The sequence below is a fragment of the Pelodiscus sinensis genome, chromosome 2 (assembly GCF_052426305.1).
Source record: "Pelodiscus sinensis isolate ZL-2025 chromosome 2, ASM5242630v1, whole genome shotgun sequence".
Classification (NCBI taxonomy): Eukaryota; Metazoa; Chordata; order Testudines; family Trionychidae; genus Pelodiscus; species Pelodiscus sinensis.
The window spans coordinates 98,615,001-98,627,036 of NC_143053.1; the positions used below are offsets into that span (position 1 = coordinate 98,615,001).

The 12,036-nt window shown below is 37.5% G+C and overlaps 1 protein-coding gene across 2 annotated transcripts in view; it reads left to right on the forward strand.

The window, feature by feature from the left end:
• TSHZ1 (teashirt zinc finger homeobox 1) overlaps positions 1-10,338 on the forward strand; it is a 62,988-nt gene extending 52,650 nt beyond the window's left edge. For both annotated transcript variants that reach the window (XM_075921069.2, XM_089776328.1), the window contains exon 3: positions 5,797-10,338. In XM_075921069.2, the coding sequence (XP_075777184.1) occupies positions 5,797-8,966 (3,170 nt within the window). In that variant the 3' untranslated portion in view covers positions 8,967-10,338. The remainder of the gene's footprint in view (positions 1-5,796) is intronic.
• The last annotated feature ends 1,698 nt before the right edge of the window (positions 10,339-12,036 follow it).

A 12,036-nucleotide genomic window follows, 5' to 3' on the forward strand; every position in this document is an offset into this window, starting at 1 on the left:
AAAGAATGTAGGGAAGTCAGTTATGTGGCATGATTCTAACATCTGTCCTACCCCATAATGGTAATTTGTATAAGTAATGGAAACAGGTTAAATACTTCCATTGTAATGTTGCCAACAGGGACGAAAATGAACATTTCAATGAAATAATCTCGACAAAGCAGGGAGAGGAGGGGTGGATGGACTGATTCATCTCCAGCTCTCTTTGGTGATCTGAACACTAATGAGAATGCTTGAATGTATAGTTTATCAGATAGAGGAGGAAGAGCAAGTACATTTCTCAGATTAGAATCTCTGTGAAAATACGCCCGCATGCAAGCTGCTTCTGTCTCCAGTTGCAGAGGTTGGCTAATAATTTCCAGCATTCATTCCAAGGGGAATGGACAGTGGGTAAGGGGAGGCAGAGAAGGAGGTGAGGAATCTTTTTGTTGGTGTTTAATGGGTTGCCTTTAAGATTATCATTCAACTTGCTAGAAGCACAGAGGTCCTTCTTGTTGCAATAATGTATCTACTTTTTAGACCCATTATATTAAAATTACAAGGAAGGGAGTGCTAGTTCACTATTTTGCCCCCTATTTACATGCAGTTGTAAATGGAAGAAACAAACTACTAGAGTATGTCCTTTGGTTGTCTGAGAGAGGCTGTACTGCTCTTCAGTAATTGTTGTAAGGAAACCATTTTTTGCACAATAATGACACTGTAAAAATACACACACATACAGAGGGAGAAGAGAGGTGGATGGACTCATTCATCTCCAGCTTTCTTTGGTGATCCAACTATTTCTTGGATCTCTGTTATGATTCTTAATGAGAACTTGTATTTCTAATTTGGAACATTTTCAAATCTTCCAGCAGATATTCTAAACCTTGCAGTGTTGGCTTTTGGATTCTCTTTTGTGAATCACTAATACTGAACTCAGAAAGAGAGACAATGTATATATTTACCGATATATTTTCAATCTGTCTAACCTTTTTTGAGGTACGAAATACGCTTTCACATAAGTGTAAGACACCTCCAGACAGGAACCTGATTAATTCCAGATGACAATAGTGAATCGTGGAAACTTCAGCTGCTGTTTTCTGTTGGATGGATAAACATCAGATGCTGTGAAAACATGCCTGTTGTGTGCTGAATGATGATGGTTCATAAAGATACCACATTTGTTTTGTCCCCAGTTAGGCCCGATTCAACAAATAAATTATTCACAAACCCGGTTCAGAAAAATGCTTAAACACATACTTGAGTCTCATTGGTTTCAAGGGGACATAAGCATATACTTAAGTTATGTATTTAGTTAAAGGTTTTACTGAATTGGGGCCTTACAATTATTTTTGATCCATTATTGTCTGGCCTTGATAGTGTTTTTTACATTTACAGTGCCTAGCTGTTGAAAACCTATGCAGTTATCACTTTTTGCTATCTCTAAAATAATGTTTGAATGCTACAATCCATTTTATAAATGGAAAAGAATATCTATACTAAAAGAAAAAAAATCAGAAATACTGGGTTAAGAATTAAGAAGTTATTTTATGTATTTTCACATTAAGACTATAAGGTTTGTAAAGATACCTTTGTATTTCCAGTGTGTGTTTGCATCTTCAAACAGTGGCTGTGTATTTATAGTTAAACCTTCTCACTGAAGCAAATGCAATGTGCTATACCACTAACATGTACAGTATACAGTGCCTCATGTCCACTTATATTAGAATGCACAGATTTTAATGCTGTTCAGAGATGACAGTACATCTATGGGGAAACACTAGCATCCAGAAGGCACATCTTATGGGCAAGAAATATTAACAAGGTTTAATAAAAAGAAAAGCAGACCGCTTCCAATCGCTAGTTATTTCTTCCTGTGTCTGTAATTTGATGATTTTTTTTTTCAGAGAGAGAGAGAGAGAGAGGGATGGGTAACATTATGCACTGTAATATCTTCTGCTTTGGGTATAGTGAAGTTACTGGAGATGAATTTGTATTGCTGCTCTAGATATTTCAGTGTGGTTTCAGGACATACATGTAAACTGGTATCACAATTTACACCATTTTGTAGATGCAGGAAGTAAATGAAGAAAGTGATGGGAGATGTTTTAGCACATACACACAAAAATGACTGGAATCTTTCTGTCAATTTGTCTGTCAGTCTGTTATTTTTAAAATGAGAGAGCATCTCAATTTCTCTGTTTTATTTGGTGTAGGTTAATAATACTTATCTATACAAGTAACTGTGGAAGGAAAATTTTTGCTGTGTTTAAAATTCCAACTCCTACTCAGTGATCAGATTTCCCAAGGGGAAATTTTAGTAAATATATATTTTGAAAAGTAGGAACTTTGTCTTTATTTTCTGTTCTTCTGTAATCTGTTCTTCTGTAATCTGTCTCAGAACACTTTTGGACTAGAAAATGTCACCGACCTTGTGAAATATCATATTTGGTTGTGTTTAGTAATATTCTTTCTAGAAATATTATTAAAGTCCTGAATCAAAAGCATTATATTTATTTCAACAATAATCAGTGTGTTTCAATGAAACAGTTTCTAATGGTAATGATATACATTAAAAACATTTCAAATAAACTACCTTGTTACTTAATGTCCATTGTGCATGTGCGTGTGTGTTTGCTGAGACATTGTATAGAACTCTGTGTGTGCGTGTGTGTACATATATACAGATATCTGAAAATGTGCATTGTTTTCAGGTTCTGACTTTAAATTTTGAAAGAAATGAAAGTCATCATTAAGACAGAAAGTTGTCTATCCAAGAACTCACTCTTGTAGTAGTCTCAATGAAAACTCGGAGGCAAAAAAAGGTGAAATAAGGAATTTCATTTTAACACACAAGTTCTTACTTTAATGGGTTAGCACCAAACATTTCATGTAACAATTTTTTGATGTAGTTTAATTCCCTTTATGGTGGAAATAAAAGAATACTTTCCCACCAATCAACAGTATATGAGAGTAAACACAAAAATAATCTCATATAAAGAGAAAAGATATATAAATTGAATCAGTTATAATTTACATGTAGAAACTGATTTGAAACAGGTATTTTTAAAAATGTAATTTTTATCTCTTTTGAAAAATAACGATCTAGTAGACGAGTCATGCAGATTGTTAACCCGGAGCACTGATTTGCAATTTGAAGCTGTTAGTATTGTTCATTAAAAACAGTGGTTCAGATTGCCAGCTGGTGTAAATTGGCATAGCGCAATTGAAGTTAGTAAAGCTACATTAATATATACCAACTGATAATATGACTGATTAAGTTTCAGCTCATCTGACCGTCAGACATTAATAGTTCATAGTTTTATATGTAAAGAAAAAATGCCAGAAGGGCTTAATTATGCACTGTGAGCCTAGAATTTTTAATTTAGAAAAATATTGTCAGAAAAAAGGCCCGAGAACTCCATAATTGTCTGTGTTTGCCCTCCTATAAAATAAAAATACTTTCTTTTGCAGTTATAAATACCTGAAAACAGGAATGCATAATGAGAGTACTGACAGACCCTTAACTATAGCTATGCTAGTAGATTCCTCTACAACACACACAATTTGAAATTATAAAGGTAATAGTATTACAACGTTGTAATACATTGTGGACACTTGGTGACATTCTTGTGATAACAATGTAAGAGCTGAGATTTTTACAGAATAAATGAAGAGTAGTTTTTTCTTTCTTTTTCTTTGTTGGGGAAAATCATCTTTCCAATTCCCTCGGAGCCTTTTCTCCAGCTTCTTTTTTGTCCCGTCTTTTCCTCCTCCTTCCCCTTCTTGATACCATTACTTTTTTTAAAAAACGGGCTTATAGGTCAGCTACCCTTTTTAATAATATTTTGCATGAAACTTTGTCAGGTACAATATTATTAAAAAGGGTAGCCAAAATAAAGTGTCAATTGTAACTTTTAACTGTTTTTAGTAAAACAAAAATATTTCCAGAAATAAGAATGAGACAGGCGGTGATAGACTGGGTAGAAGGTTGAGGTGGACAGTGTAGGGGACTGGAAATGGAAAAGCCACGTGCCCTGTCGTCTTGAAATATTGGGCTGCAGTTGGGCAGGGAGAATATTAGGGCTCTTCTGTAAACAAAGAATTATCACATATTGATTAAAGATACTATTGTTCTGTAAAAATAGGCATTTTAAATAGTTTTTCTGCTAAAATGGGAGTATTAAATTTTGCTTTTTTAAAGGAGAAAAATTCTGGGAATGAAAGAATTAGCAACTGCTTGTGAAATCTGGTACAAATTGTATTAACACCTAACAACTGAAACTTCCTAACGTGATAAGTGTATTTTTTTTCTTTCCATATCACATTGGAGCAGAAGTGTGTTTTTCTGGCTTTCTTTCAGCCTTTCTTTCTGCAAGGGAATTGAACACATTTCAGAATGGCTCTGTGCACAATTCACCCAACGTGAAAATATTTTTTTCCGCATCAGGAAACTGTTTTCAACCCATGTTTATTTTCTGCTTTGATTTGCACATAAACTCACCTATGTTCTACAGCCAAGGTGATTTTTCTGGCCAAGTGCTTCCTTTTATAAATGTGGAGACAAAAGACTACATATATGTTTTCTACTATGCAGTGAAAATGTACATTTATCATTTAGGTGCATGTAAGCCACTTTTGTGAATTGGGCCCTTGGAGTAAATGTATTTTGATATAGTGACCATCTGCTCATGAATATCACATTTGCTAACTAAAAAATAGTTTGATATAGATGAACGTGTAATTTGTACAGTTTCACCAGATGGCAATACAATAGCAAAGTTTGATATTTACTGTAAGCCAATAATCACTGTGGTCTTATGGTTTATGTTTGTCACTTCTAAATATTCATCTCGCTCATTTATTTTATTTTTAGCTACCAACTGCTGTTGCCAGAATAGTAACGTGGCACCCACGTCATGTTACAGTGTAGGGAAATGCAAAGCATCTCTATTTCATACAAAACAATAATAATTTTGTTTTCCTTGTGTTGTCCTCTTTAATTCAGTCTAGCACTTTAGTGTTTATGTTCAAAATTGTCCTATGCCAGTGAAAGCCCAGAGCTGTGACATTACTCCACTCTCTAATGAACCCAATGCAACCAGCCACCAGGAACCCCTCAGTAATTGACCTGACACTTTTGCCAAGTATGGCTCCATTAGAGTCAGTTGTTGGCAACTGTTTTTGCCAAGAAGATTGCCCCTGAGGGTGTAGTCCAACCAGTGATTTTAAGAACTTGGGTTCATGCAGCAGATGTCAGCCTCACACGTCTACTTTCTACACATATCAAGCTAAGGTATCTCACTGCCTGAAACTGCTCCATTTAATTACTCTTGAGGAGAGTAATCGGCTTAATGCTTTTTAAAAATAATGATAGTGGCTTTTGTGGTACTGTATTTGGAATGTTACTCTGCTAGCACAAAAAATTCACACTCTTTATTAAGAGTTAAGGTCAATGTTAAGTTGAGGGCTCACAAGCTGACTGTGTTACGGGTGGTAGAGTCCTGCACGGATACAAAATTTTCCACATCCATACCCACAAAAATGAGCCACGGATATCTGCATCAACATCTGTAGGTGTGGATATCTGCAGATATCCACAAATTTGCAGGGTTCTGGATAACAAAATTTGTATCTGCATCCATATCCACAAAAATGAGCTGCGGCTATCTCCAGCCATCTGCAGGTTTATAGGGCTCTAGCTGGTGGGGCTGATGTACTTTTAAAATATGCCTTAATCATTACTGCATTTAGTTTAAGAAATGACAGATATAAAATGTGTGCATTCCATAACTTTGTCTTGTTTTTCTACATTTTAAGCATATGTTCCTGAAGAGGAATTGAAGGCAGCGGAAATAGATGAGGACAGAGTGGAGGATGACGGGCTGTCTCTGGACATCCAGGAGAGTGAATATTTGTGCAATGAAGAAACAGAGATCAAAGAGGCTCAAAGCTACCAGAACTCCCCAGTCAGCACTGCAACTAATCAAGATGCAGGCTATGGTTCGCCATTCAGTGAAAACAGCGATCAACTGGCCCATTTCAAAAGCACTTCTTCTAAAGAAGAAAAGGAGGATCATCAGTGCACAGACAGTGCTTCCTATCCACAGGACAGCTTGGCACAAATAAAAGCTGTGTATGCAAATTTACTCTCAGAGTCTTGCTGGTCCAGTTTAGCTTTAGACTTAAAGAAATCCAGTCCAACCACCAGCAACAATGAAATCAGCCAGAATGAAAACACCACCAATTGCAATGCTAATACCAACACCCACAGCACCAGTACCAACACCAGTACTAGTACGAGTAACTGTAATACCAATACCAGTAACAGCAGTGGCTCAGGTTATGACTGGCACCAAGCTGCATTAGCTAAAACTTTGCAGCAGACTTCTTCATATGGACTTCTGCCAGAGCCCAGTCTGTTTAGCACGGTGCAGCTTTACAGGCAAAACAATAAACTCTATGGGTCTGTGTTCACCGGTGCTAGTAAGTTTCGATGCAAAGACTGCAGTGCAGCCTATGATACCCTGGTGGAGCTAACCGTGCATATGAATGAAACTGGACACTACCGTGATGACAACAGAGATAAAGAATCTGAAAAGACCAAACGGTGGTCAAAGCCTAGAAAACGTTCTCTTATGGAAATGGAAGGCAAAGAGGATGCTCAAAAAGTGCTGAAATGCATGTACTGTGGGCATTCATTTGAATCTTTGCAAGACCTGAGTGTCCATATGATAAAAACAAAGCATTACCAGAAAGTGCCTCTGAAGGAACCAGTACCAGCCATCACAAAACTGGTCCCTTCGACCAAAAAGCGAGCACTTCAGGACTTAGCGTCACCTTGTTCACCTGAGCCAACAGGGATCACCACAGAGGCTGCATTGAGTGAAGCTGCAAAGGATCAGAAAACTGCCAATCCCTATGTGACTCCAAACAATCGCTATGGCTATCAAAATGGTGCTAGCTACACTTGGCAGTTTGAGGCCCGTAAAGCCCAGATACTGAAATGCATGGAATGCGGCAGTTCTCATGACACTTTGCAGCAACTTACCGCTCACATGATGGTCACTGGTCATTTTTTGAAGGTGACAAACTCAGCCTCGAAAAAAGGAAAACAGCTAGTGTTGGACCCTGTGGTGGAAGAAAAGATACAGTCCATACCTCTGCCACCCACCACCCATACGAGACTGCCAGCCTCCAACATTAAAAAGCAGCCTGATTCTCCGGCAGGATCTACGAACTCTGAGGAAAAGAAGGACCCAGAAAAGGAAAAGGTGGTTGTCATTGAAACAGACAAAAAGATTAAAGAGGAGACCGAGGACTCTACGGAAAAATTTGAATCAACAACTTTGTATCAGTACCTCAGAGAGGAGGATCTGGATGACAGTCCTAAAGGTGGAATTGACATATTGAAATCTCTTGAGAACACGGTGACAACAGCTATCAGCAAGGCTCAGAATGGAGCACCTTCCTGGGGAGGATACCCCAGCATTCATGCAGCTTATCAGCTACCAGGTACAGTAAAACCCTTGCAACCCACTGTGCAGAGTGTTCAAATGCAGCCGTCCTATGCCAGTAGTGTAAAATCACTGTCGTCGGAACACAGTGCACTCGTCCATTCCCCAGGAAGTCTCACGCCCCCACCTCACAAAAGTAATGTGTCTGCGATGGAGGAGTTGGTGGAGAAGGTTACAGGTAAAATCAATGTAAAGAGAGAAGAAAAACCTACAGAGAAAGAGAAGAGTTCTCCAGTTAAACCAACATCACCTGCTGCTAAAGAAAACAAAGACTTTCCAAAATCGGAGGAAATAAACAATAAACAGCAGCAAAAAAAGAGTCCTGATGCAGATGTTCAGAAGGTCAAAAAGGACAGTCTGGCTGACGTTCAGCTTCCAAATGGTACTGAACCACTCAAAGCAAAAGTCGCAAATGGCTGTAATAATTTAGGAATCATCACAGATCATTCGCCTGAGTCGTCTTTTATTAACCCATTGAGTGCTTTACAGTCCATTATGAATACACATTTAGGCAAAGTTTCAAAGCCAGTAAGCCCCTCTTTGGACCCTTTGGCCATGTTGTACAAAATTAGCAACAGTATGTTGGACAAACCTATTTACCCGACCACTCCGGTCAAGCAAGCCGATGCCATTGACCGGTACTACTATGAAAACAGTGATCAGCCCATTGATTTAACCAAGTCTAAAACCAAACCTCTTGTTTCTAGTGTGGCTGACTCTGTCTCCTCTCCTTTAAGAGAGAGTGCCCTCATGGATATTTCTGATATGGTAAAAAATCTCACTGGGCGTTTGACACCCAAGTCTTCAACTCCATCCACAGTGTCAGAGAAGTCTGATGCTGATGGAAGCAGCTTTGAGGAAGCTCTGGATGAGCTGTCACCAGTGCACAAGAGGAAAGGCAGGCAGTCCAACTGGAACCCTCAGCATCTTCTGATCCTTCAAGCACAGTTTGCTTCCAGCTTGAGGGAGACACCAGAAGGCAAATATATTATGTCAGACCTCGGTCCACAGGAGCGAGTACACATCTCTAAGTTTACTGGTCTTTCCATGACCACAATTAGCCACTGGCTGGCCAATGTGAAGTATCAGTTAAGGAGGACAGGTGGAACTAAGTTTTTAAAGAACCTAGACACAGGACATCCTGTTTTCTTTTGCAATGATTGTGCCTCTCAATTCAGGACTGCTTCTACGTACATAAGTCACTTAGAGACACATTTAGGTTTTAGTTTGAAGGATCTGTCAAAATTGCCACTAAATCAGATTCAAGAACAGCAGAATGTTTCAAAAGTCCTCACAAACAAGACTTTGGGCTCACTTGGAATTGCTGAGGAGGACTTGGGCTCCACATTCCAGTGTAAGCTCTGTAACCGAACTTTTGCAAGCAAGCACGCAGTCAAACTGCACCTTAGTAAAACACACGGCAAGTCCCCAGAGGACCATCTGATCTATGTAACTGAATTAGAAAAACAATAGTGTCCAGGTAAGCAGCTAGGTATGCAAGTGACCACAGGAACATTGCACTAAACTTCTTCATAGTACTGCACTAGGCCTGACCTGAGCCTCTGAAATCAGTCTTACTTTTGTTGCTGAACTGCCTATCTGGACCTTGGTTTTTCTTACACTTATTTTGTAGTTATATTTATATGCTCTTTGTCTGATCTGTGCATGGTGTTTTTTTTGTTTTGGTTTGGTTTTTTTGTGAGTCAAAGTCTGACCTTTATTTTCAACATCTGTCCTTGATGTTAAGCTATCTTTTGTAGAATATAGTGGGAGACACTTTTGAGAGACATTAATTTAGTGGTAAAGAAAGACACGACGAACAATGATAAAAAGACATCCTAAAATTACAAAGTTGCCATGACAATAAAGGTCACAGAACCTAGTAGTGTCAAGTTTTAACCCTCTGAGAACTGTAATAGCATTTCTGTGCCTTTCCAAATAATTAAATAAATAAAGAGGCTTAAAGGTATTTCATTCAAATCAAAGCTGTGTCAAAAACAAAATGTACTAATGGTTTTTTTTAAAATGAGCATTTTTTAATGCAGAACTGATTTGTGGGGAAAACATGCATGCAGTTCTTGGACAAAAGAAAGCTATCTAGTACTCAAGAGGTTAGGAAGCTACAATTGTATGAATTTATTAATAATAAATAATAATAATATAAAAGAGCAAACCAAGTTGCCACTATGCCCAAACTCTCCGGATGCTGAGATTTGCCACTTTTTTTGGCAAAAAAAAAAAAAAAAAAAAAAGTATGCAAGCTGTTATTAAAAAAAAAAGTGTAAAATGCTTTTTTTCCTGTAAAATACTACAGTTTATAGTTATTTACAAATGTTAAGCTTTGGTACAAGCTGACCTTTCTATAGTGTGCTGCATTGGTAAATGAAAACAAAAAATAAAATAAAAAAATGGGGCAAATGTTGGATTCTGTTCCTGTAAATTGCCAGCATCAGCTTAAAAACTACATGTTACATATCGTACCATTTTAAACTGTTTAACTTTCTTTGTACCTTCTGGCTGTATGCTTTCTCTTTTACCTTTTTATATTGTCATTTTATATTCGACTTCGGTGTATATAATGTAAAACCACACTTTTTGAATAAAATTTAGTTCCTGCAGCTTGATTTAAGTAGATACATTTTACTGGCACCTGCATCTTACCAGATGCATGTACTTAAAGGAACTATCTGACAAAAATAAATAAATAAAAATAAAGCAAGCAATGCACTATGAATTATACATTTTGATGTTTTATCATTAATATTGTACAGTACATTTTGGTTCACACAATTAAATCCACTGTTTTCTCAAGTGTAAAATAAACCCACATGCAGTTCTTGATTTACATATATTGTCATGTCGTCATTATTTTGCCTTTGAGGTGTTGTTCAAGCAATAAGAAGTATAACTTATGCAATCAACCAACAAATATGTATTCGAAATCATGTCCTCAAGATCTGTGTGCTGACATACTTCATTATAAGCCATAAGTATGAATAACCTTTTAAAATATTCTTGCATAAATGTACCTTCTGACAGGTACAAAATCATTGTGATTGTATTAATTAGTAATGGGCATTCTATTGATCACTGAAGTGTTAGACTGGCTGAAAATCTTTTGCCAAGTTACTCTTCCTGTGGTCTATAAATGGACTTGTAAATTTTGCTGTGTATTCAGAGCCCACTCATGAGACCTTTCTTCAAGCAAAACTCCCTTTGAACTTCATCAGGAGTTTAAACTGAGTAGAATGCCATGGTTTAGGCTGCCATTGTCCTTTGGATACTGTAGTAGTTGTCTTTCTGCAGCTATGAAGATCTCTGAGGCTTTGACACTAGTTCTTACTTACAGTACAAGAAGGCGGATCTATGTTTCTCTGTACTTCTTAAATATTACATTTTTGAGGTAAGCTGAGCGCATTTGTCTCAGGTGTTTCTCTTAATCTTATTTCTGCTCTGTTGAAGGCAGATGTCATTTAGAATGTAAAAGAGAGCTGTCAGAGCCTACGGTGCTCTATCTCATGAGTACTATGACACTTACAATACGTGAAAACCTGGGATCCACTATCTATTACACATTTTGGAGGGGCTATTAAATATGAGGACCTCTAGGGGTTTGCTTTCACATAGTGCTAGTGATACTATTGTTATAGGTAGGTTTTTATCCCCCTTTCTTAATTCTTTACAAATTGCGGAGAGAGGGGGGTTAAATGAAGACTTCTATATTCAGCTTAATTTTATTTTTATCTTTACATTCTTTATAGTCCCAAAAACAGCCAAGCCTTGTTCTCAATCCCATAATGATTTCAGAAGAGCTTAGTGGGTCCAGGTCAGCTATATTTATATATAGTATTTCTACTAGGGCAGGAGAATGCCATAAGGGTCTGTTAAATTTCCTTTACTTTTTTCACTGATAAAATACCTATGTCCTTTAGGGGATCCAGCCATTTAGGCATTTCAGTTCAATTACTGGATGATTATGTACTTTGGGCCCAAGGGGTGGTGAGGAAGAATAACAATTAGGCCTATGGCAGTAATGCAGGCTCTTTACATAATAATCCTTTGAAGTTTTGTTTACTTTACCACAGGTCTGCAAACACATGATTATCAGATATACCGTACTGCAAGCACATGGTAGGAGCAGTGAGTGAGAGATGGTTGAAAGAGAGAAATGATGCATCTAAAGTTGGTTCAAATCTAATGTAAATCCATTAAAACTCATTTGGCAATACTGTGTGTAAATTAAGTTCTCAGCACCAGGTAACCCCCCTGAGAGTTTTTTAGCACATAGTCAAGTCTGTTTCAATACTGATAGCTACAGGATTTTTAATGTGGACATTGAGATTTGACATTCACTCATTAAATGGATTAAATAAAAACTAGCTAACCAATAGGTCTCAAAATGTAATTGTAAATGGGGAATCATCGTTGAGCAAGTGTATTTCTATTGGGGTGCCACATGGATCTGTCCTTGACCCCAGGTATTTAACACTTTTGTTAATGATCTGGAAGAAAACAAAATCATCACTCTGACAGTTAGCAGCTG